Source organism: Callospermophilus lateralis, chromosome 2, assembly GCF_048772815.1.
Source record: "Callospermophilus lateralis isolate mCalLat2 chromosome 2, mCalLat2.hap1, whole genome shotgun sequence".
NCBI lineage: Eukaryota > Metazoa > Chordata > Mammalia > Rodentia > Sciuridae > Callospermophilus > Callospermophilus lateralis.
The window spans coordinates 209487485-209512609 of record NC_135306.1 but is presented as its reverse complement, the minus strand read 5'-3'; the positions used below and the strand labels follow the sequence as shown (position 1 = coordinate 209512609).

Sequence of the window (25125 nt, the reverse complement as noted above, 5' to 3'; positions counted from 1 at the left end):
CTTCCATGGTGTGAGGAGGCATCAGCAGTGGCCTGAAAGTGTGCCCCTGGTTGGCGGCTGGAGGCGGGAATCGCCTGCCGGGAAGGGGAGGGTGTGTCCTAAGCACCGCGAGGCTGCCTGCCAGCTCCCCGTCCTGGGGCCCACGCTCCCCCGCCACAAGTTGTAGGGTGGCTGACGGGGGCCGCTCCGGTGTGACTCGGGGCTCAGGGCCTGCGCTCCAGGCAGCTCCATCTGCCTTTCCCACTGCTCGGAGTGTCCCTTCCACACACGCATCTTTGTCCTGCTGGTCCTCGGACTGGATGCTCCAGATGCCCGAGTCCGTCCTCAGAGCAGGAGCTCCGTGGTCTGGGGAAGTGGCAAGCCACACCCCCCCAGGAGCAAGCGCACCCTCACCAACGCAGTGGGGACCCCTCCTGGGAGAGGCATTTCTGGACATCTGCAGGGATTTCGTCCACTCTCTGGCCTGGCCTGGGTGACAACCTGGTGCCACTTGCTGCCCCAGCAGGTCAGAAGTCCAGGACTGGGCATTAACAGTGTGGCTCCTTCGAAGGGCGAGGGAGAGCCTGTCAGACCCCTCCCCTTGCTGGTGGTTGCTCGAGTCTTGGTTGGTCCTTGGTTTGTACATCGCCTCGGCCCTTGTGCCTCGGTGCCACCAGCCCTCTTGGGTGGGGGTCCCCGCTGTTCCGGTAATCTGGTCCCCGCCACCTCATCTTACCTAGGCACATCTGCAGCCCTGTTCCAAGCTGGTCCCACTTCCAGGCACTGCTAGGGAAGGGACCTGAGCCCATGGCTGGGGGCTGAGGGTGCTCGGACCCAGGACCAGCAGAGGATGATGGAACCCAGGGGACACGAACCTCACGGCGGCCAGGCTGCCGGCCAGTGCAGAGTCACCTCGCGTGCACCCCATGCTTGCCAACACATCCTCTGCTGAGCTTTGTGCCTCCACGTCAGGACAGAGACCCTCTGGCCTGCCTGGCTGTCCGGTGGTGCTGGAGGTGGCTTTGTTCCCCACAGAGTGACAGAGGTGAGGCGCAGGGAGAAAGAAGCCACACAGGAGGTCTCCTCTGCTGGAAGGAAGCCTCAGGAAAGTCAATGGAGTGGAAACAGACTTGAGATAAGCGCTTGTTCAGTTCTGTAGAGAACCAGGGGAGCTCAGAGTGCAGTTATGTGTCCAGACTCACGAGACACCAGGGGAACAGCAGTGCGCCCATCGACTAAGAAATGTAAGAGTGCGAGGACCAAACAGAAACCACATCAAGTGTGAAAAGGAAGAGAATCAGATCAAATGAATCCAATTGTACACTAAATATAAATGTCCCGAATTCCTCTGTTAAAAGACAGAGAATGTCGGGGGTATCCGTGGTTTGTTTGTTTCTGTTTTGCAGCTGGGAATCCAATCCAGGGCCTTGCACATGCTAGGCAAGTGCTCTACCACTGAGCTACACCCCACCCTGATTTTTATTTTAAACAGATGAATTGTTCAATAGAATTAAGCAAACCCAACCAATAATTGACTATTTAAAAATAAAAGGATGGCCAAAAATATGCCAAGAAACTACATACAAATATAAAGTTCAGGAAAAAAAAAAGGGGGGAGGACATTATTGTCAACAGTGAAGTCCAGATATGATGAGTGTGGATGACGGATGGCACCACTTATGGGGGGAGACCTAACTATAAATGTTAAGGCAACTAACAGCGTAAACTGTGTAAAGCTAAACCAGTGTGCCGGGAAGAGCAGGTTAAACATGGAAGGTTTACGCACCTCTTGCAGAACAATTCTAGCAGACACAAAGCAAGGACAGAGACTCAATTGTTGTGATCCTGAGCAGTTCCCTACTCTAACAGTAAACTGAAAAACCTGTTCCTATGATCTAGCTGTGGAGCAGATATCCACTACTTTACCCCCTTCAAACAGCCACCCGGGCTCAGGTCACCGGCCTGCCGCCTGAGCTGGGCTCAGACCTGTCCTTGCTCTGTGTGGCAGCCGCTAGGTGGGAAGCTCCACCCCAGGAGCCCAGCAGGGCTGGCACGAGCCCCTCTTCCCAGGAGCGTTCTGAAACGGCGTTGCTCAGAGCTGGTCTCAGAAGCGAGCGTTCCAGGGGGTGGAAGTGCCAGGAGACTGCCACATCCTCTGTGCATCCTTCCTGCCTTCCCCTGGTCACAAAGCCCAGAGTCCGTGGGAGGAGTGGCAGAGAGTGCCAGGACTGTTTCAGACCAGATCTCTATTTCTGGATCCCAATAATGGAGACATTTTGTTTCCTTATGCCCAGGGGACATTTTTGAAACAATTTGTTAAATTGTTTAAGGAACCTTAATACATCTCAAAATAGGGAGATTTAACTGGACAGATTCTCTGATCAAAACCCAATGCAATCATAAATACATTGTTAGAATATGGGTGGGGGGAGCTAGCTGACTATTCTGCTGTTGAGCAATGCTGTCCTGGACAAGGAGGAGAAAGGTGACGTGGGGGACGTGGTGAGGTGGCTGCGCCCTAAACCATGCATGCAGCATGGAAGGCCTTCGGTCTCTGCTCCATCCAGCGCTGATGCCAATCCCCTGCCACCACCCACAGTGCCTGCTGGGCTTGGTGACGTGGGCAACTCCGCAGAGGGTACCCTTCACCCCTCATACGGCCGTAGTGAGGCGTGTGCGCCTGTGCCTGCGTGCCCCCTCGTGGAGCCTGCTGAGGCCTGCCCTCTGAGGCCATGGCTGGGTTTGGTGTGCTGGGCCGGGCATCCCTCTGCGGTTGCTTGTTTGGGATCTCTGGGGACCCAGTTTGGGGCAGGGTCAGCGGGCTGGCCTATGGGTCTCTTCTCAGCGCCGTCTGCCTCCTCCACCCCATTAGGTGTCGCCGGCTGCTAAGCCCTGTCTGCCTCCTGACCTCGAGAACACCCAGGCCGGGAGGAAGGTGCGGGCAGTGCCTGGGCACCCCCACCTCGCTAGCTCACAGCGAGCAGGGTCCCAGGGCTGGAGGCACCTCGTTAAACCACCTGAAATGCATGTAACTCTAGTCGGCCTCCACGAGGCACCGGCAGCACATGTGGAGTTAAAGTCACTGAGGGGCCTTCTCCCCACCTGGGTGGGCAGCCTTTATTCAGGAGGCTGGGCCCAGAAGCCTGCGATCCTGGGAAGCATTTGGCCCTGATAATGGGCCCAGGAATGTGCTGGGCCCACGGGTGTGGCCTGAGTCTTGTCTTGGCCCTCTCTGCCCAGAGATGCCCCCCATTATGCACACACAGGGCTGGCCAGCCTGGCTGCCTCCTGCTCAGACCCATCTGTGGGGCATGAGTGACAGGCACTGGGAATTACAGATGAGGAGGAGGCCTGGAGCCGAGCTCCTGAGCTGGCAGAAGGGACCACCCAAGCCCCGGCCTGCAGGTGGGGTTTGCTCAAGGGGCGCCCTTGGGTGGCACACTGTACTTCCGTCATTCTGCAAGGCTGCCTTCTGGCTGGGATGGCCACCAGGCCTGGAGAGTGTAGTGAGATCTTTGGACGTGGCTCCCACTAGGCCAGAGGGAGAGGCAGGGAGACCTGGACCCAGTACCCAGAGCTGCCTGGTGTGGAACACAGGGCAGGGGCCACCTAGCCCTACAGGCCGTGTCTGTGACCTTGGCCTCGTGAGCTCCACGAGCGCCACCGTGGACATGAGCCTCATGCCACCTGCTGGAGGGGGCCTGGGAGAGGACCAGAGGACAGCTGTCACACACTCGAAGGCCCGGCTGCCGGGTAGGTGGGAACGCCTGTCCCCATGGGTGACCAAGCCAACCTTGTGGCCTCTCCTGCTCAGTATGGAGAGTGGCCGCCAGGACAGCTGGCAGGGGGGGCTAGTTCTCGGGGGAAAGTGGCTCTGCGCCGCTCAGGGTTGCCCCAAGATCTGTGCTGCCCTGGTGGTGGGGTCACAGAGCAACCGCTGATGCGTGGCTGGTGGCATCCAGAACCCACTCCTGGGGAAGGCCACTGTCCCGGGGCTCTTGGCACTCAGATGGCCAGCTAGCCAATGGTCGGCTTCTCAGAGGCCTCGTCTCCTGCTAGGACTCCCTGGGCAGCAGGGTCTGAATGCCCTGCCTTCTCAGGAAGCTGGCCTGTTCCAGGACACCTTGGGCACCCAGGTGTGGAGGGCCGAGCCTGCAGGCCCTGGACTGCGCGTTCAGTGGGGCCCAAGGGAGCACAGAACCACAGCGGTTCTACTACCATGTGGGCAGACTCAGGCCCAGCCTCCTGGCTGTGCTCACAGACCAGGGGGAACTGGACAAGAGAGAGCTGGGAAGGCAGGGGGACACTGGACAGGAGGGGCCGGTGCAGACAGGGGAACACTGGACAGGAGGGCCCAGGGCAGGCAGGGGGACACTGGACAGGAGGGCCCGGGGCAGGCAGGGGGACACTGGACAGGAGGGCCCGGGGCAGGCAGGGGGACACTGGACAGGAGGCACCCGGGGCAGGCAGGGGGACACTGGACAGGAGGCACCCGGGGCAGGCAGGGGGACACTGGACAGGAGGCACCCGGGGCAGGCAGGGGGACACTGGACAGGAGGCACCCGGGGCAGGCAGGGGGACACTGGACAGGAGGCACCCGGGGCAGGCAGGGGGACACTGGACAGGAGGCACCCGGGGCAGGCAGGGGGACACTGGACAGGAGGCACCCGGGGCAGGCAGGGGGACACTGGACAGGAGGGCCCGGGGCAGGCAGGGGGACACTGGACAGGAGGCACCCGGGGCAGGCAGGGGGACACTGGACAGGAGGCACCCGGGGCAGGCAGGGGGACACTGGACAGGAGGGCCCGGGCAGGCAGGGGGACACTGGACAGGAGGGCCCGGGGCAGGCAGGGGGACACTGGACGGGGGGCTGGGCAGGCAGGGGGTCTCTCCTAGGTCCTGGCTCTGTCCTCTGCACTGGCCTGCCGTCCTCGCTGCCTCCTCAGAGTGCCAGCACCCAGGGTCTCACCTGGCCAGACGGGGGGGGGGCATGGCACCTGCCCCAGGCCAGGGCTGCTCTGGTGGGGGAGGGTGCTCCCAGGCTGGCGGCAGCATGGCTGGAGGGCTCCAGCTGTGCCCAGCACATGTCACCCGGGGCCCAGGAGCCCTCCACATAGGCTGGCGGCTGGGAGCAGCTGGCCACAGGCAGGCCCTGGGACAAAGGGTGCTTTGAGCTGCCTGCATGCCTGCGTCGCGCCCCGGCCAGCTGACCCTCCCAGGGACGCCGAGGCTGGCTCTGCTGTGGCTTATGGGGCCCACATTGAGTTGGAACAGCTGGCCCTAAAGCCCACTGGCTGGTCTCTGCTACAGGGACCATTATCCCCCCGTCATTGAAGCCCCCAGGCTTAGGAGGGCAATACCCTAACCCCAGGACCCCCCGGCCCCCCGGCCTGCGCCAGGAGCTCCAGCCAAGGGTCTCGCAGGCCTGCTTCCCTAAGTCTGCTCTGTCCAGCATTCACAGGGCCTCCAGAGAGGCCAGCCAGGCCTCCACTCCCTCTCACTCTCTGGGCCTTCCTGCCCTGACCACCCTCTGTAAGGCCCAGTCCTCAATCCTCAGTAGTTGGTTTTGCTCTCTTTAAAATCAACTTCTCCTCATGAGATGGCATGATGGTGACATCAGAGACGCCTCTGTGAGCTTCCTTCATTGTCTCTCCCAGAGGGACAGAGCCTCCCTGCCGGCCACCTCACTGCCCTCGGCATGACAGTGGCCTGCAGGGCTCTCCTCACAGTGTCCAGACCCACAAGCTGGCAGCTGGGTCCTGGCCGTCTGACTCTCTGGGGCCACAGACTGTGGCTGCTGGTGGCCTAGAGGCCCAGAGGACACCCAACCCCAGGGGCTGCCAGGCTGCAGGGCAGGACCTCACTGTGGTGCACCCCACGTGTCCCAGCATGCACGGCTGCACTTGGTGGCTGGTGGCATTCTAGCCACAGGGCTGCACAAACCTGGTCCAGCTCCAGAGGGCTCCCACCACCCAGGGGGACCCCGGTGCCTTCAGCCACGCTCCTCCCTCCCCCAGGCCCCCTCTTGCTTTCATTTTTAAACTGTGGTTAAGACAGACACGACCTAAGATTCCCCATCCGGACCGTGGTTAGGCACATGGTCCAGGGCGCTGGGCACGATCATCCTGCTGTGCGCTGTCACCGTCACCCACCCCCAGAACATCCTCATCTTCCCAAACTGGCCTTGTTCTGTCAAACGCCGACTCCTGCTCTCTGCCCTCTCCCTCCCTCCTACCTGGTGACGTGGCGCCTCAGGCTAGAGACACACACTGCTTGTCCTCGGTGCCTGGCCTGCCTGCCTGAGCAGCGTCCCCAAGGTGAATGCCTGTCATGGCCTGCATCTGCATGTCTCTCCACTGAGGGGGTGGACGGCCTTCCGCTCACTCGGGGCTGATGTGGCCATGGCCACGCAGCGTCTCCTCAGCCCTGCTTCCTGTCTTCGGGTGTAGACCTGGCTGGAGTTGCCCATGTGACATGACGATATTGGTTTTTTCCCGGAATTGTTACCTTTAAGGAAAAAAGAGAGAGAACTTTCTAGAGCAGTTCTGGTTCTCAGCAGAAGCGAGTGGACGGCAAGTCCACGTCCCCACTTGACAGCCTGATGGCGCAGGCTTCTGTGGCCTGTTCTGGGTTGGCCGCCCTGGCTGCAGGGGCTGCGTCTCCGGGTGCTGCTGCCTGCCTTTCCGGGGCTGGTGACACTGACACCCTTGCGCGAGTTTAAGGCCAGTGGTGGATCTTTGCACAGACGCCCACCCAGGTCCTAACGATCTTAACCGAGTCACTAGCTTTGTCTTCTCATTGAGTCGTGTGACCACTGCCAGGTTCAAGGAGCGGCAAGAGGCCCGTGGGTCTGGGTTTCCGCTTGGGGTGGGCCAGGGGCTGTGTCGGGCAGACAGGCTCTGCAGGGGCTCGTGGGGAAGTGCACCTGGAACCGACTGCCTTCAAATCTGGTCAGAAAAGCCCACAGCTGACCGTGGAGGGCCAGCGCGGGGAAATGCCCGGCCTCCCCTTGTGCCCGTGCTCCCAGGGCACCTGGAGGGGCTCTGCTGGCGCTTGATGCCTGGCCGCCTCCTCCCTGGCCTGGGAGGAAGGAAGCGCTGCGTCATGGGCCCTTTAGGCCTGAGCCTCCTCAGGGCCCTTGCACCTCAGTCCAGCCTGGCCCGGACTCTTGTGCCATCCAGTACCCAGCTGTCCACTCGTGACTGCCAGGGTGGCTGCTGGTGGCTGCCATGTCTCTGGGTCACCACTCCCTCCCAGGCTACCCCCTGTCATGTCTGGGACTCTATCGCTGCAGCCCACAAGCCACTGGCCTGTACCCCTCTCCCCGCCACGGGGCTGCTCCCAGACCCCTGCATTCCCAGGCATGTCCCTGGGGGGTAGCATCTGCCCTCTGAGGTGGGGCCTGGCCTTGCTGCCCAAGGCCCACTTCCAAACCTGAGGATGACCATGCCCCATCCCACCTGGAAGACCCTCCTTGGGCCCTAGTCCTCTCCCCTCTGCCAGGCTACAGTAGGTGACCCCACAGCTCCCAGAGGGCTTTGCTCCCTGAACAGTGGCCGTCTGACTCTCTGGGGCCTGCTGTGGGGAGCAGCAGAGGCCCTGCTGTGGGGCGCCTGGTGGGAGCCGAGGACCTGGACTTGGGGTGGAGACATGTCCCCAGACCTTCCTCCAGGAAGCCGCCTGAGCAGGAGGCAGCCCTGCTTGGTCTGAAGGGCAGTGGCCAGCATGTGAGTGGCACCTGCCTTCCTCTGTTGTGACTGGTCTCAGCAGAGACCCTGGGCCCCTGGCCCAGGACGCCTCCTCACATCAGTGGGACGGCACTCGGGGTGGTGCTCCTGCCCCTGGACCAAGATCCTGGCCCTGGTCTTGCAGGTGGCTCATGGTTCTCTCTGAGAGGCCCTTTGGAGGCTGAGATGCTGGGCACCTCCAGGGGAGCCCCTAGGGCTGGTGGCTATCAGTGGGTGTGCTAGGGGTGGTTCTGCAGCTATGGTGGGTGGGCCTACCTGAGCTGTGGGGGAGCCGGGTGGCCTGAGACAGTCGGCAGACCTGGAGGGCAGCAGGCAGGCACCGTGAGGTGGGGAGGGCATCCCACCCAGCAGCTCCAATGACCCAGGGCCAGCAGGGAGGCTCTCGGCAGGCACTAGGCCAAGATGCCCAGGTGGCAGCCCGGAGCCCTTGACCCTCCAGTGGACAGTGGGGGGCACGGGAGAGGGACCGACGGCAGGTTCTTGGGACACCCTGGGCCCTGAGTCCCACTTCACGGCTGGGTGTGCGGCCTGAGCTGCAGGAGAGAGCCTCAGGCCCACCCCGCCCGAGCAGAGCACGCCAGGCTGGGAGCATAGTGGGGTCAGCAGGCTCTGCCTGCCGCCTGGGGTGGGGTGGCAGAGGTTGCCCGGCACCATTCTCCAAGCCAGCGGGCATTGGGGTCCGAGTCGTTCCCCATCACTCCTGCCATGACCCCTCCAGCGGGGTGGCTGCTCTCCCTGGGCCATCCAAATGCCACCCCTTCCAGGTGTACCCAAGCACATCAGTGCTTCCACTCTGCTCAGGATGCTGGGGAAGGCTTTTCAGTAACCGAAAAGTACTTCAACACGCGGGAAACTTGCCGTGTGGCCAGCCAGCGGCACAGTCTGCTGCCCCTGGGGTGCTATTGCTTCCCACCAGGGCCACCAGTGGTCAGGGGAGCCATCTCCCATGAAGCCACAGGCACCCTCACATCGGCGTCAGGCACAGGAGCTTGGTGTTTGATGTTAGCCAGAGACACACCGTGCCACCACGGTGTCCCTGCAGTGCCAGCTCCTCAGAGACCCCAGCCACGCCAGTGCCTGCTTCTGGTCTCTCAGCGCCTTCCTCCCTCCCTCCGGCCGGCAGATGCACACTGAGTGCCAACCAGGGCAGGCGCGGCTCTGGGGTCTGGGAAGGGGGACGTATCTGCCCGGGAGGGGGGCTCAGCCACTCCCCCATGCCACCCACCCAAGTTCCCAGGAGCTGAGGGCAGAGCTGGGACCACAACCGTCGGGGAAGCCACGGAGCCTATGAGTGCCAGCACCCCTGGCTCTCCCTTGGGTCACCCCCAGATTCTGGGTCACATCCCCCACACTTTTTTGCATGAGAAAGGCATTAAACTTTTCCAAACTGTCTCCCGTCGTCCACTGAGCTGGCCCTGAACACAGGCTGGATGGTGTGAACATTATTTTGTCCTAATTAACAACATTTGGGAGCCAGAGATGGCAGCATCCGGCCACCCTCTCAGTGATTCCCTGGCAGGCCAGTAGTGTGGGGCAGCGCCAGCCAGTCTCACCCAGTCGCACAGCAGCCTTCCCATGCTGGACTCCCAAGGGAGGGCGGGCAGGGCTCCAGCTGGAGCAGGCCTGCAGGCCGCACGCACTGTGGCTTCGCGGGTTTGTGCCGTCCCCTACTCCACATGGGGGACTGGTTCAGCCTCCAGCCTGGGCTCCCTGCAGGGCCTCCTGCATGCCCGCGTTGGCTGGGAGCTGGGTCCTGGGCTCCCCGCAGGGCCTCCTGCATGCCCGCGTTGGCTGGGAGCTGGATCCTGGGCTCCCCGCAGGGCCTCCTGCATGCCCGCGTTGGCTGGGAGCTGGGTCCTGGGCTCCCCGCAGGGCCTCCTGCATGCCCGCGTTGGCTGGGAGCTGGGTCCTGGGCTCCCCGCAGGGCCTCCTGCATGCCCGCGTTGGCTGGGAGCTGGGTCCTGGGCTCCCCGCAGGGCCTCCTGCATGCCCGCGTTGGCTGGGAGCTGGGTCCTGGGCTCCCCGCAGGGCCTCCTGCATGCCCGCGTTGGCTGGGAGCTGGGTCCTGGGCTCCCCGCAGGGCCTCCTGCATGCCCGCGTTGGCTGGGAGCTGGGTCCTGGGCTCCCCGCAGGGCCTCCTGCATGCCCGCGTTGGCTGGGAGCTGGGTCCTGGGCTCCCCGCAGGGCCTCCTGCATGCCCGCGTTGGCTGGGAGCTGGGTCCTGGGCTCCCCGCAGGGCCTCCTGCATGCCCGCGTTGGCTGGGAGCTGGGTCCTGGGCTCCCCGCAGGGCCTCCTGCATGCCCGCGTTGGCTGGGAGCTGGGTCCTGGGCTCCCCGCAGGGCCTCCTGCATGCCCGCGTTGGCTGGGAGCTGGGTCCTGGGCTCCCCGCAGGGCCTCCTGCATGCCCGCGTTGGCTGGGAGCTGGGTCCTGGGCTCCCCGCAGGGCCTCCTGCATGCCCGCGTTGGCTGGGAGCTGGGTCCTGGGCTCCCTGCAGGGCCTCCTGCATGCCCGCGTTGGCTGGGAGCTGGGTCCTGGGCTCCCTGCAGGGCCTCCTGCATACCCGCGTTGGCTGGGAGCTGGGTCCTGGGCTGCAGGTCATGCCAGGTGCACACTGGTGTTAGTCCTCACCTCGCCCACCACGGTACAGATGGGGACAGTGAGGCCCAGGGCAGGATTCGGCCCCGAGGCTGTCTTCCTACCCCATTGGAAACCTCTGCCTTATGGGGTTGGTAGGAAAGAGGGCGGCACAGCCGCCATCAGGGACCCTGGAAAGTGGGCGGCCCAGGGCTGCCTGCCTGGTCCTGGGTGGAAGAGCAGCCTCAGCAGCCTGGGGAGCAAAGGGAAGAGGCTGCTCACTTCAGACACCCTGGTTCCTGGGACAGTGGCACAGGCTGAGAGCTGGCCACCCCTTGGCAAGGCAGCCACAGCCTTGCCCTCCAGACACCGTGCGTAGGACAGGTCCCCGGGTCCACACCTGGAGGCAAGATGCTGACCCCTCCCCTAGTGCTGGGGCACAGGGAGCCAGAGCTGAGGCCCTGCTCCACACTGGGACCATTTCAGGGGCTGTGAGAAGGGGCAGTAGTGGTACGGGCTCCGTGACAGCTGGGGCAGGCCTCAATGTCACCTCTGGGGTCCCATCTGGGACGGGAACCCTCTGCCTCACTGTTTTGTTGAGAAGGCTAATGGCCGCTTCTTCTGGACTTGGTTCCACACCATTCTTCCTCATTTGTCCACTGTCTGTCCCCTCATCCACCCCTGTCCCTCTCTACTACAAATTTCTGTCCCTCTGTCCAGTCCCATGACCCAGATGCCAGCCCACTCCCCAGAGCACTTGACTCCAGAGCTGGTGGGGGCCTCTGCACCCTCCTCGTGCCCCCAGCCCCCACCCTGGGCCCTCGCCCACAGGCCCAGTCCAGGCCACCAGAGGCAGCTGCCATGCCCCAGTGTGTGGCCGGGCGTGAGACGAGGGGACAGTCCCAGAGGGCAGATGTTCTCCACCCCACCTGGAGATGCAGGGCCTGGGTTTTGGGACATCATCTGGGGCTTAAGTTAGTTCTGGCCACTGTGTGGTCAGGCAAGGGCACCTGACACACAGCTGCCCCGGCCCTGGCTCAGCAGGACCCTGGTCTAAAGAGCAGCGACTCCACTGGGGTCCACTGTCGGTGGCCCTGGGTTTAGGCCACTGGCCTCTCCAGGTGGGTGTCACATGTAGGCACCATCTTCCCCCGACAGGGAGGAGGCCTGCTGCTAGGGGTGGCCTTTGGGAAAGGACACTGGCGCGGGAGCCCGTCTGTGCTGCGAGCTCACGCCTCCCTCCTTCCGCAGGAGATGGTCCTGGTGGTGTTCTTTGGGACAGAGTACGTGGTCCGCCTCTGGTCTGCAGGCTGCCGCAGCAAGTACGTGGGCGTCTGGGGACGGCTGCGCTTTGCTAGGAAGCCCATTTCCGTCATCGGTGAGTCACGCCCCCCCAAAGACGCATCACCCCTAAAATCGCCCCGATTGCAGCTACCACCAGCATCCTCCAAGGACCGAGCCCTGCTGCTCTGCCTGCCCGTGACAGGCAGCACGCCACCCAGCTGGTGGCCACCCGCCTGGTCCCTGCCAGGTCAGACTGCTCAGGAGTCGGCCTTTCGCAGCCTTCTGGGACCCTCCTCGGCATGGCTTGGCAGTGGGACAGTCACCGTGGTGGCCTGAGGTCCAGGCTCCGTCCTTTCTGGCCCCTGTGGGCTCTGGCTGGGGCCAGGGTTCCCGTGGGTGCTCGGGGCCTCTCCAGCTGGCACTGCTGGCTCCCCACCCAGTTGCTCCTGGGTCCTGTCGTTGGGCCCCATCCCCTTCCTCAGGAGTGGGCCGTGGCCCGTGCCCCCTGGCGGCCACGGGTCACATGAGCCACCCCTCCCCCACAGACCTCATCGTGGTGGTGGCCTCCATGGTCGTCCTCTGTGTGGGCTCCAAGGGCCAGGTGTTCGCCACGTCCGCCATCAGGTAAGCCTGGCCTTCCCTGCTGGCCTCCCCCCACAGGCTGGGAGGGAGCTCGTGGGCCCCCACACATCCCTCCTCCCAGGGAGGGTGCTGAGCAGAGGGTTGGAGCAGGCGGGTCCTCCAGGCCTCAGGCAGCCCTGGGTGCAAGACCCACACCAGAGCTCCTGGCTTCGGGGACTCGGGTGTGACCTGACTGTCTGCTGCTCATCTATAAACTGGGGTGACCCTAGGCCTCCCCAGAAGACAGTCTGGGAAATGTCAGATGATCCCAGCCCTGACCCTATGGCGAGTGGGTGGACAGAGCCAGTTTTGAGGGGCTGCACTGGGAAGGGGATTCAGAGGACCTGAACAGGGGTCTGCATGGCCGTGAGATGGTCCCAGCCAACACAGAAGTGCAAGTCTCACCTTCCCATCCACTGTCCCCCGGCCGGGCCCAGGTGCCCCGGGACAGCTGTGGTCCTCAGTCCTGCCGTCTCCTTCCCAGGGGTATCCGCTTCCTCCAGATCCTCCGGATGCTGCATGTGGATCGCCAGGGAGGCACCTGGAGGCTCCTGGGCTCTGTGGTCTTCATCCACCGCCAGGTGGGTGGTCCCAGGTGGGGTGCTGGGGACTGGCTGAGGGCGAGACAGGGGACAGAACAGTCATTACCAGGACGGCTTCACACACACGTGGCCCACCTGGGGCGAGGTGCAGGGTGCGAGTACTCTGGGCCCCTAGGGCCAGGTAGGTGCCAGGGCACAGGGTGCAGGGATAAGGCCCAGAGTCCCACCCCCAACCTGAGCCCACTGCACTCCACCCACACTTATGTGCCAGCACCTTTAGCCTGCCAGGCCAATGTGAAAATAAAGCCACCTTCCTTTAAGCTGGGGACCAAGGACTGTTAGGTAAACGGAAGAGAAAAGCGAATTGCGAAAAACCGTTGTCTCTGAGGCTCAGAAACCTAAATCCAGGCAACCACAAACAACCCCATGACCGGGGGCTCCGGACCCGGCACCCTTTCCCAGGGGCCTCTGACTGGCCCAGGCCACACCTGCCCAGGCTCTGAGGGACATGGGGTGCCCTTCATCTCACAGAAGTTCTACCCCACTGTGGGCAGTCACTGGTCAGCAGAGGCTGCCCAAGTTAGTCCAAGGCGCTAGCTGGAGTTGGCTCGCTCCTGGGTGGCAGAACCCAGGCCCGCCGTCTCAGAGCTGTGACCCATGGAGTTTCATCCCTGTGTGCCAATCACACTGAGTCCACGCAGCATGGCCTGGTAAATGCTGGACCTGCTGCCAAGGCAGGGCCTCGCTGCCTTTTATGTCGGCCTGAAGCCTTTTCACTGAGGGCGCCCGGTCCAGGGTGCTGCGAGCCGCGGGCTGACGCTGTCCCTTCTGCTGGCCTAGGAGCTGATAACCACGCTCTACATCGGCTTCCTGGGCCTCATCTTCTCCTCCTACTTCGTGTACCTGGCCGAGAAGGATGCAGTGAACGAGTCGGGTCGCATTGAGTTCGGCAGCTACGCGGACGCGCTGTGGTGGGGGGTGGTAAGTCAGGGCCTCCGGGATGGGGTGTCCTGGCTGGGCCACTGGGGCCTGGGCCGAGGAGGTGCAGGACGTGGGCTCTACTTCCCCAAACCCCCTGCCTCGTTGGTAGGGGCTCCTCATCTGAGCAGAACCCTGTGCCCAGGTTCACGCTTGAAGCCAGCAGTGCAGGCCCCACACTCAACACAGAATGTTGTGGGGTCTTCAAGTTCTTCAACTTTGAACTTGTGTTTTGAAGAAGTCTGAGGGGCCAGGCTGGGCCACCAATGTCCCTCCAGGAGTTGGTGGCTGTCATATAGCCTGGGAGTGCTCCATCGTGGACTGGCTTCAGGGCTGCTTCTGCAGGGACGTGGTGCCCCCAGTAGCAGTGGCTCCGGCGGGAGTGCAGCCCGAGTGGGTGTTTACCCACCTCCGTGCCATCTCCCCTCAGCCAGAGGCCACCAGGCCCGGGAGATGCCTTCACACCAGTGGGAAGAGGTGGGAAGAGGTGGGATCCTGGGCAGTTCTCAGGCCAGACTCAAGCCATGGCTCCCGAGCTCAGGCGTGCTTGGCCAGGGAGAGTCAGGCTGGGAGATGGCCCTGAGTGGGACCCGGCAGCAGAGAGGAGAGAGGGCAGCCCACAGAGCTGGGCCATGCCTTGGGAGCAGCACAGGTTCTGGGGCACGGAGCGGGGCAGGCCACCGTGCCCGCCCAGGCCCGTGTGCCCAAGAGCTGTGTTCAGGAACGAAGAGCCTTGCTCACGGGCTCTTGGGCTCCTGCCCTTCCCCCACCATAGGGGAGGCCACTGAGCTCATGGAGGGTATGGGCACATGGTCCTATGTTCCCCATGAGGTGGCCACACAGTAGGAGCTCCTGATGTTGGCCAAGTCAGTGTGTTTTCTAGAAGCTTCCAACATGCCAGGCGGCTCAGGGAAGTCCAGGACATGCTAAACGTGCTGACACAGCTCCCAAGCTGGGCAGGCCCAGATGCAGCCTCTGCCACCTCCTGGGGGCCCGTGTCCCTCGGCCCTGGTGTGGCAGGCCTGAGCAGGTTTGGGCGGGAGGGCTCAGCCTCCAGGAAGGGAGCCTGCCTTTTGGGGGCCTGCATCCCTGGTGACATGGCAGCCCTGTGTGGGGGCACATGCAGCCCAAGCCAGCATCCCCTGGTGTTGATGGGCAGTGGAGGCCAGGGTGCAGCTGGGGCGAGTGGGTGACTGCCTGTGGGAAGGCTGGTGAGGGGTGCCCAGTCCTGGCGCTGCCCCGCCTGCCTTTCCAGCCGCCTGTTGGAGCTGCTCCCCGACCTGGCCCCCGGCCCCGGGCCCCCCGGCCCCCTGGCCCTCAGCGGAGCCGCGCTCCCACTCCCACACCTGTGCAAACATCCGCCCGCCGGCCGGGAACACGGCCCCTTTGTGCCCGGCTTGGCACCGGTGCCCCTGCCTAGCCGTCAGCTGCAGCCTGCGCCTCGGCCACCATGCACCCTGGCCTGGCCATTGTCCCTGTCAGGCCCTGCACCCTGGCTGCCCAGGGCCCCCCGCTGTCCTGCTTAGGGGCCAACAACTCCATTCACAGAGCGGCTGCCCCTGCAGCTGTCGGCAGGAGAGGCCCTGAGGCGGAGTTGGGTTGTGTTCCTGGCACTTCTTGGAGGGACGGAGCTGAGCAGCGCAGGCCGGGGGGCCGGGGGGCGGGGGGCTGAGTCCCAAGCACTTGTCTCCTCTCGTCCTGGCTTCCCTCATTCCCTGGGGAGTGAAGCAGCACCCCAGGGCTCCCCATGGGGCAGATGGGGGACGGTTGGGCCAGGGAGAGGCACTGTATTGGGAGCTACCACAGGGCAGCGGGGGCTTTCAGGAGGCCCGGCCTTTCTGACCCCTGCTGCGTGCCGTGGGCCTCGCCTGGACTCAGCCCCCCACATACCCACAGCCCAGAAGAGACTTAAAGCCTGGGCCCTAAGATAGGCATCTGGGCACAGAGTCCACCTGGACGGGTGTGCACCTCCCTTGCCCAGTGGACTGGAGATGGGGTGCCTCGGTGCCCAGCCCATGCTTGTGGGGAGCGTGAATCAACAGGATGATCTGCCCATCTCGTGGCTCCCCGGGCAGCGGCGGGTTTGCTTCCGACACCAGGCAGTTTCCACAGTAGATGTCTGTGGCAGTGCCAGGGCAGGGTGGCAGTGCGCTCCTCGGGGCTCAGGGCTCCTCCTCACCTCTTGCTGCTGGGGACTCGGGTCCTGACCCCCCCATCACCCTTTGCACGTCTCTCCTGTCTTAGGAGGAGGCTACACTGGATTTAGAGCCCACCCACACAATCCTCATCCTCGCCCCGTCTTTGAAGACCCTATTTCCAGATAAGATCGAGCCGGGTCAGTTTCCACGGCTGCCAAGCAGGGCGGGGGCTCCATGCCCAAGAGTCCCCTCCTTCCCCTCTCTGGGGAGGCCTCCTGGGCCCCAAGTGTGGCGCCCGAGCACGGCTGCGAGGTGTCTGGGGAGACTTTCAGACTTCTTCTTTGCCCTTGGAACAAAACGCGTTTGTTTGTGTGGAAGTTTGAGTGCAGGCCCAGCAGCCCTTGCCCACACGGGCCCCTCTGTGCAGCGCCTGGGGGTCTCCAGGAACGGGCGGGCGGCTGCGGGGCTCTGTTTACCCCGTGTGTCTAAATTTAGAGTCTTGAGTGGAAAGGCCGGAACCCGCCCCTGCATCCAGCCTTTAACAGCCCGACAGCCCTTCGCCTTCACCTGGGGGTTCCGGGAAGCGCCGCCTCCTGGGCTGTGCTGTGTCCTGGCAGAGCGAGCCGAGAGGCCAGGGCTGAGGGGCCTGGGCGAGCAGGCCCTGTGGGACTGTGGGGGTCAGCAGCACCTTTGATACTGGAGAAGCCACGCTGTGGGACGGGGGGGACAGCATGCAGCCCCCATCCAGACAGGGTTCCTCCTGCCTGAGCTCCACGCGGAGCCTGCAGCACGAGGCAGTGAGGGCCGGGTCCACAGGGCTCCGCCAGAGAGCTCCTTCCAGATCCAGCTGCGTTGTCGCATGAATAGGAGTCCCTGAGACAGGTCCCGCTTCCTGCACCTGCCCACTGGCCAGCACCTGGGGGGTTTAATCACCTGGACCCAGCAGGCCCATGAGGATGGTGCACGGAACTAACTTCCTCTTGGGGAATGGACTTGAGCTCAGGCCAGTGGGAAAGCCCCTGGAAGGCTCATCAGCAGAGCTTCCCACCTACTCTCCAGCCCACAGACACAGTCACAGACAGACAGCATCCGAAGCACAAGGAACGGCGCAGGGGCAGAGCCCCAAACAGGGCTGTCACATCCCACATTCACCACGTCCCAGCTGGGTGGCCCTGCGCAGGTCACCCAACCTCTCGGAGCCTATCTGTGGCACGAGAATAAGGTCTGGACCTAACTGCAGGGACTGTCATAGTTAAACCAGTGATGCACAGAGAGCCTGGGCACCAGGTGTCCCCTGTGGTGTCTGGGCTGGTCCCCATCCTCTCTCCTCCCTCAGAGGCTGTTTCAGAAAGGACAGAATGAAGTCTGCCGTTTCCGGCTTCCCAGGCAGCCAGGAGGACCAGGAGTTGTGGGCTCCCCAGAGGCAGGAGGGAGGAGGGGCAGCAGGCTCTGCTACTCAGGAGGGTGCTTGGTGTCACAGCCTGGTACTGGCATGGGTGTCTGTGAGCCGAGCAGCAGTGGCCTGCGTGCCCGGGGCCCAGGGGGTACTAGCAAGGAGCGACAGCGGCTGAGTCCTGTCTCCCTGGTCTGTTGGCCCAGGGGTCATGCAGATCTGCCTTCCTGACGGCTGGCCACTGGGGACAAGTCATAGGCACAAGGACCATAAAACAGCTCATTCCTGAGCTGCTTGCGTCTGTGAATTCAGGAAAACAAACATCTCTGCAGGGAAGGCAGCTTCCTGGGGAGAGCCGGGGGGGCCGCGGCGCTCTGGGAGCAGACGGCGGCTGGGCATTGTGGCCATCAGCAAGTGCCTTCCACGGCGGGGGCCCACCCGCCAAGGTCCTGCTCTCCCTGTCTTCCTCCCAGCCCTGCCTCCTTCTAGCCGCCCAGCCCCAGCCGTGGGACCCCGTTAGATCCAGGAAGTGAGGGCGCGGCCTCAGAGCCCCGTGGAGGCAGCAATGCAGGCGGTGGCCCAGCCCTGCCCAGCGGACGTGGTCTAGCCTTGACTTACACCTTTTAAATGAATCAAAATATTTTGCCAAAAATACCACGAGGAACTTAAAGATATTTAAGTGATGCAAGACTGTTATTAACATGATGTTTACTAGTATGCACAGGTCGCTGGTGCCCCCCAACACTGTGCCAAGGTAGCTGTGCCCGCGGGTCTGTGCCGTGCAGACTGTCTCAGGACCCCTTCACACTCCAACAGAGCACTGTGTGTAGTGGGTCGTAGCTATTGGTACTTAAGGAAAACAAGAAGAACTTCAGCACCTCCATACTGATTGAGTTAATAGGCCCATTATGTTTCTGTACATAAAATGATTTTATGAGAAGTTACTATATTTTCAAAAAAAAAAAGAAGTCACTGAAGGAAAAAAGTGCATTTCTACCCGTCGCCATGTGGCCTGGCTCTGGGAGGAGGTTAGTGCCCTGTGGCGCTGCCCACACACCACAGCATCTGCCTTGTGCCCAGGATGGCGAGCAGGTAAGCCTGACAGGTGGCATCTCACCATGTGGGACTGGCCTGGGGTAGGTGAGCAGGACATAGGGTCCCAGCCTCACCCACTTATCACAGGGATTTGACCCGTCCTGACACAGCCCTCTTCCTTGCTTCTCCAGCCCACCCACCACGGCCCCCGCCCAGTCTCATCTTCTGTGACCCCACGCAGGATGGGCATACCCAGGGCAGGGGACTTGGCTTTGCCCTGGATGGCTCCTGGAGGTGCCCCTTCAGAGCAGCGGCAGAACTGAGGAGAGGGGCCATGGCCTCAGGGGTTCTGAGGGGAGGAGAGGCTGCAGGTCAGTGACTGAGAGCAGCGGCTTCTCTCGAGGTTGTCAGAGACACAGGAGTCCCCCTGGTACCCATCCCCCCAGTACTCATGCCCCCGGCCTGCAGGGGCCGTCCAGACTGGGTCGGGCCCTTCTGGCCAGTTCTGGAGCCTGGGCAAGGACTTGGAAAGCACCTGGACTAGACAGAGGGGCAAGGCCTTGCCCAGCCCCTCCCCTGGCCTTCTGTACCCGGTGTCTAGGGTGGGTCTGTGCCCTGGGGCAGGGCAGGTGCTGTGTCTCAGACCACCTGTCCTGCGGCCCCCCAGAGAGGCAGCCATGAGCCAGCCTCACATGGGTGCAGGGCACCCGCAGGGCTCCTGAGCCACCCTGTGGCCTGGCTTCTGCGTACGGGTAGCTGGGCCGTGTTCAGTGGAACGAAGGCAAGCACGTGTGCCGCGTGAGCAAGACGCCTGGGCCCACGCACAGCCCGTGTGGGCATGTGGGGCGTTCTTGTGTCTGTGGCACGTTTGTGAGCACATGCCCATGTGCACAGGCCAGGGGTCCATGCTGAGAGCCCACAGCAAACGACTGCCCAGGCACTCTGCCCAGGAAGCTCCATGTGGGCAGCGGGCAGTGGTGGACAGAAGGACCTGGCCTGGGCGAGCGCTCAGTCTGGGTGCCAGTGCCCATGTGCTCTCCTCCGTTGAGTGTTGCCAGCCCACCAAAGCCACAGTCCACCTGGTCTTGGTGACATGCCAATGGGCCACGCAACCCTCCTGCCGCTGGCCTCCCTCTGCTCCCCCCGACACGGTGTCTGTGTGCGTCCCTGCCTGGCTCTCCACCTGGGGGCCTGAGGGCCACAGTAGGCTGGTGAGGGCCACTGAAGTTGACACTCTCTCTCCAGGCTGCCCTCAGCTGGCAGGTTGAGTGGTGCGGTGCCACTCACACTGGCATCCTGGGGCAGGGGGTCAAATGGGGGCTGCCGTAGAGTTCCGGGCTTGGAAGGTCTGCCTGGGCCAGCAGGGGTGGTTGTCACTTGATCCCAGAGGGTAAGGGCTGGACGGTCCAGCCTGGGCATGAGAGCATGTGCCTGCCAGATGGGTCCGGCCTTGCAGCACCTGGGTCGCCTCAGCAGGCTCCGGACCCACCCTGGAGGGGCCTGGGGAGACTCAGGTGTGACCCAGCAGCCTGGGAATGGCCAGCGTGGGCTCCTGCATTCCCACAGGACGCCACGTTCAGCCTCGCTAGAGGCCCAGGAGCAAACCTCAGATGCCAGCAGGGCCAACCTGGGTGGGGGAGCAGCCCCCACTCCTCTTGTCCCACCACATGCCCTGGACAGAGGGTCCCCCACTGAGAAGAAGGCTCGAGCCTGTCCCGTTCTCAGAAAAGAGGAAAAACGAAACATCTGGAGCCCTGGGTGGCGGCAGGAAGTGGCGCGTCATCCCACCCAGCTCTCTGAGGATGGCTAGCCTTGGTGGGCGCCCCCGGCCCCTGGAGGGCTGGTGCACGATGTTGGTGGCCGGGGGCTGGGGGCAGGTGGTGGGCCAGGGAGGCCAGGCCTCCCATGGGTGGGCCTATGGCCACGTGCCCCACGCTGGTCACACCAAGTCCTTCTGTACGTCCCGCTGGGCTGTGTGTGGTCTGGAGCTGTCAGGGCCTGGGCACACCAGCGCCATGCCACCCTTCTCCTGAGCTGTGGGGCGGCAAAAGACGGCACTGCCCTGGGCCGGAGCCTCCTGTCCGTCTCTGCTCATCAGGATGGTGGGTTCAGGCTGGGCAGAGGCCCCTCCTGAGGCTCCAGGCCCACAGCTGCTGACCGCTGCACGCCTCCTTGCAGGTCACAGTCACCACCATTGGCTACGGGGACAAGGTGCCCCAGACCTGGGTTGGGAAGACCATCGCCTCCTGCTTCTCCGTCTTCGCCATCTCCTTCTTCGCACTCCCAGCGGTAGGTGCCCCCTGGGGGAAACGCGGTCCCTCCCTCTGCAGACCCACTCATAAAGGGGCTCACTCAGCCAGGATGGTGCATGCCTTCCGGAAGGTGCTGCCCTCCAACACCTGCCTCCCTGGGCCTAGGACATGGCCCTCCCCTTCCTGCAGCTTCCGGGGGTCCTCTCTAACAGGGTGGGAGGTAGCCTGGCACAGCTCTGCATGCAAATGGTGGGGTGCAGACGAGGAGGCCCCGGAGGTGCCAGGCCCCTGCCGAGGCAGAGTGCATGAGCCTCCAGGAGCACGGGAGGCTGGGAGGACGGCGTCACCAGGGAGCCAGGGCAGAGCCTGGCGGCTCACGAGCTCACTGGGAGTGTGGCTGTGCATGCACGTGTGCCCTGTGGGTGTGCGGGCAGGTGTGCTGGCAGTGAGCACTACCCATGGAGTATGTACACGCCGCGTACCCTGTGCGTCTGTGACGTCCTCCTTACAAGTGCACACGGCATCTGTGTGCAGGCTGGTGTATCTGCATCGTATTCACACGGGCATGTCACGTGTGTGTGCAGCAAGAACGTGTACCTCACACGCGATCACAGAGCATGCCTGTGAGTGCTGCTGCACGTGTTGGCATCCTACCTGCTGTGTGTGACCTGTGTCACCCAGGCGAGGTGCGGCATCTGTTATGTCCCTCTCCTGGTGAGAAGCAGCTGGCACCTCCTAGCCAGGGCGTGCCTTCAGACCCCAGCCCCTGCCCTGTGGGTGGTTCTTGCCTGGGTGTGTGCCAAGGGCCGGCCTCCTGGCTCCCCAGGACATCCCCAGGTTGGACGGAATTAGTCCTGCGGAGTGGGCTCTGCCCTTGGCCAGCTGGGGCTGGGCTCCCGGTAGCACTGAGCAGGCCTGGCCCTCGGAGTGAGTACCCAGTGCCCTGGCCCTGCAGGGCATCCCTGAGTGCACGGTCCTGAGTGCCACCTGTCTTCCTTTCCAGGGCATCCTGGGCTCAGGGTTTGCCCTCAAAGTGCAGCAGAAGCAGAGGCAGAAGCACTTCAACCGGCAGATCCCAGCAGCAGCATCCCTCATCCAGGTGCGCACTGAGCTCCGCGCCATGGCTGTATACGGTCACCTGCAGCCCCCGTGCCCCCAGAATCGATTGCTCTTGGCCCCACATGAACCCTTTGCTATGAACCGGCCCAGGGCACAGAGCCCCAGTGGGGAGGCATCTGCCTTCTGGGTCACAGGGGCCATGCGAGTGCAGGGCCTGTCTCCCTGCACAGCGGGCTCCCACACAGGGCCACCCTGGGGGCAAGGGGACCAGGCATGGCCACGGCCACTGAAAATCTGATGTGGTCAGTCTGTAGGTCCCCTCATCTCCCAGCTGGCCTTGGGCTCCCACTCCTCACCCCCTGTCCCAGGGAGGCGGCAAGGTGGGTCTCAGATGGCCATTCCCTGAGAGGACAGGGCCCAGCATCCCTCGGGGCTAGCACTTCCTGGTGAGGAAAGGGCCAGGGCTGAGGTGGTCGGGCGTCCTGTGGGACTGCCAAGCGAGGCAGGGAAGGCAGAGAACAAGGAGGGAAGGAACGCTCCGGAGGCGCGGGGAGAGGTTGGACTCCACTGCGGTCAGCCCAGGCCCTCAGGAAAGCACTAGGGAACCACTGGCCCGTCTAGCACAGGCAGAGACCCCGCGCTCAGTGCGGTGGCTGTGGTGCAGCATGGGCCCCTCTGGACACCCTGGGCTGAGAGCCCCCCAGGGAAGACCTGGGGGCCTGACCGGCCCAGGCTGGGGACCGAGGTGACCCCTGCAGGCCATTGTCTCCTGAGTGCTCTGTCCTGGCAGTCCCTGGGTGAGAGATGGGCATGGTCAGGGGCCCTGCGTGGCCTGGGACTCCATCTCATTCCTCTGACGGCCTTCCAGAACCAGCCATCTGGGCCTGGACCTCGTGCCTCAACGGGAAGGAAGCGGCAGCAGCCATAAAGCCTGGGGCCATGGCTGCGCTCCCCCTCAGGCCTGGCTTTACGGCCGGTGGTTTCTCCTTTCGGGAAGACCATAAATCAGGCCCATAAAGCCTGCCTGGCCGGCGCGGGCAGAGTGCCCACAGCAGGGGGTGCACTGGATTCCTGTCTGAGCACCGAGGCCTCTTCCCAGGAACTGTGTGTCCTGGGAACACGGGGCTGTGGTGAGAGGGTGGTGGGGCCTGAGGTGGCAGGAACGTGAGTGTGGACGCCGCAGGGCAGGCAGGCAGGGGACATGCAGGCAGCGTTGAGTGGGACGTGTTGGCCTTGGAGGGGCCTTCCTTCCCTGTCCCTGGTCTCCAGGGGTGTGCGGACTGCACAAGGTGCCTGTCAGGATGCTGCTGCTATCCCCTGGGAGGGCTGCTGGCTTGTCCCTCTCTCCCAACCTCACAGGGTAGAAAATGCCAAGGCCACGTGGCGTGTCCCCACTAGAGGGTCTGGAGCCTACTCTCGCTCCATCCAAACCCCTGGGGCCGCAAGCCTCCCTAGGTCCCCTGCCAATGTCTCTTACTCTAGGTCATCCCCCTTGGGGCCAGCCATGGGGGTCCCTCTAGAATATAGGCTAAGAGCCTCCTGATAGCTACAAGGTGGCGCTTGAGGGCCCCTGGAGGACTCCTGCTTCCTGGCCCCTCGGTCCCAAGGGCTCGGCTCCTCCACACCCCAGCCAGGTGCCCACACGGACCCTAGGCACACCCCTTCCTCACTGTGTGGACCCAGCTGTCCAGCCCTGTACCTGCCCTGTGTGTCCGAGCTGTGCTTCTCAGTTTGCTGAGAGGGGCTGCAGGAGGGGCTCGGGCCTCCCCGGCGTCGGAGCTGAGTGACAGACTGTTGATGCCACTGGCCTGGCTAGCAAGAGCCGGGCCGTCGGGGCAGAAGACTGGGAGCTGGCAGTGGGCTTTCCTGCCACCCAGAGGAGGGGGCCAGACCCTGGGGCTGAGGGTGGGCTACCAGGTGGCTCACAGGTGACAGTCTTTCCCTCCTGCCTGGTTTCAGACTGCATGGAGGTGCTACGCTGCGGAAAACCCCGACTCCTCCACTTGGAAGATCTATGTGCGGAAGCCCACCCGGAGCCCTGCTCTGCTCTCGCCCAGCCCCAAGCCTAAGAAGTCTGCCATGGTAACCACCCTCACGGCTCTGGGGCAGAGGCTGCCTGTGAGACGGGGCAGCTGGGGCAGCTGGGGCTGGCTCGGTGCAGTCCACTTCAGGGTGTCGGGACAATGCATGTCCCATGCTGGGTCCCTGCCATCTTAATATCCTGCAGCCTTGGGGCCATGCAGGACTGGCCACACCAAGGCTAAGAGTATGAGAGGTCCAGAGAGAGTTGCATTCTGGTCACCTGCTGGAAGACAGACCCCTGACAGGGGCATGGGGGCACAGCAGTCGGGGGCGACGGAAGGGCTGGGGTGGCCCTTCCTGGCCCATGTCCACACCTCCTGAGGAGACCTGGCCTCCTAGCCACCTCTGCCAGAACATTCTGCCTGACTTCCACCGCTCCCCCCACTTCCTCCAGGGGCCTCTGGTGCATCTCCCCCTGTGCTCGGCTGACGCGGCCTTGTCACGGTTGCAACCTTGCATGTCCACGTCTGTCAGTGTCCTGCAGTGCAGGACCAGGTCCCCGTGGGTGCTGGCACTGCGCTGCACTGGCACCTAATGCCTGCCCTATGAGCCTGCGGGACCCTGCAGGGCCAGGCTCTGGCTGCGGCAGGGGCTCTGGGGCCGCAGCGGGCCGGGTAGGGCCCAGGAACGGCCAATGTTCTGTACGGCTTGCAGGTCAAGAAAAAGAAGTTCAAAGTGGACAAGGATAACGGGGTCAACCCTGGAGAGAAGGTGCTCACGGTCCCCCACATCACATGCGATCCCCCAGAGGAGCGGAGGCCAGACCACTTCTCTGTCGACGGCTACGACAGCTCTGGTAAGAGACTCACTGGTGGGGCAGGCCACGCGCTCGACCCACAGGCCTCCGTCAGCCTCACCTTGGGGAGCTTCCCTGCCATCCTGCGGTCTCCTGTCACTGCGTTTCTCGGGGGCCCAGGCACGAGAATGAGTTTTCTCCTTGGGCTGGGGTCTCTGCTGATGGAAGATGGACAGGGTGGGATATCTAGAGTTTTCCAGCCACCTTCCTCAGTTGTTCCCAAGGAAGGGGCTCTCCGCGCGTTCCGCTGTGAGGAAGCCCAGGCTGGGAACGGGCCGTCAGCGTCCCGGGCGGCGCTGAGAGGGTGCGTCCTCCCTTCTCTCTGCCTGGCTTCCCATCCAGCTGCCTTCTACCCACCGAGTTCTGTGCTTGAAACAGCTGGGGTGATGTCCCAGGGCTTCACCCACTGACTGAGAAGCTCAGGGTAAAGCGTGGCGCCCTGTGGCATCAGGGATGGGCTCTGGTGAGACAGATGCTTCTCGGGTGGCCCTAGGAGCCCTGAGTTGGCTCCAAGGGATGGCAGACCTGCTTCTCGGCTCCTTCCCCTGCGAGGGTGGCTGGGATGCACGGAGCTCCACAGGACCTGGGGTAAGGTTGCAGACCTGTCTGGGCTCCACCTCCAGGGCCTGCTGAGGGCTCTGC

General features: G+C 63.4%; 1 protein-coding gene across 3 annotated transcripts in view; it reads left to right on the top strand.

Moving 5' to 3' along the window:
• The window catches only part of Kcnq1 (potassium voltage-gated channel subfamily Q member 1), a 292310-nt gene that overhangs the window by 76460 nt on the left and 190725 nt on the right, over positions 1 to 25125 (top strand). Inside the window, exons 3-10 of one of the 3 annotated variants that reach the window (XM_076844872.2) lie at positions 11555 to 11681; positions 12133 to 12211; positions 12693 to 12789; positions 13591 to 13731; positions 20473 to 20583; positions 21550 to 21645; positions 23565 to 23687; positions 24342 to 24483. In XM_076844872.2, coding sequence (XP_076700987.2) covers positions 11555 to 11681; positions 12133 to 12211; positions 12693 to 12789; positions 13591 to 13731; positions 20473 to 20583; positions 21550 to 21645; positions 23565 to 23687; positions 24342 to 24483 — 916 coding nt within the window. The remainder of the gene's footprint in view (positions 1 to 11554; positions 11682 to 12132; positions 12212 to 12692; positions 12790 to 13590; positions 13732 to 20472; positions 20584 to 21549; positions 21646 to 23564; positions 23688 to 24341; positions 24484 to 25125) is intronic. The other 2 variants (XM_076844873.2, XM_076844874.2) reach the window with 2 other exon arrangements.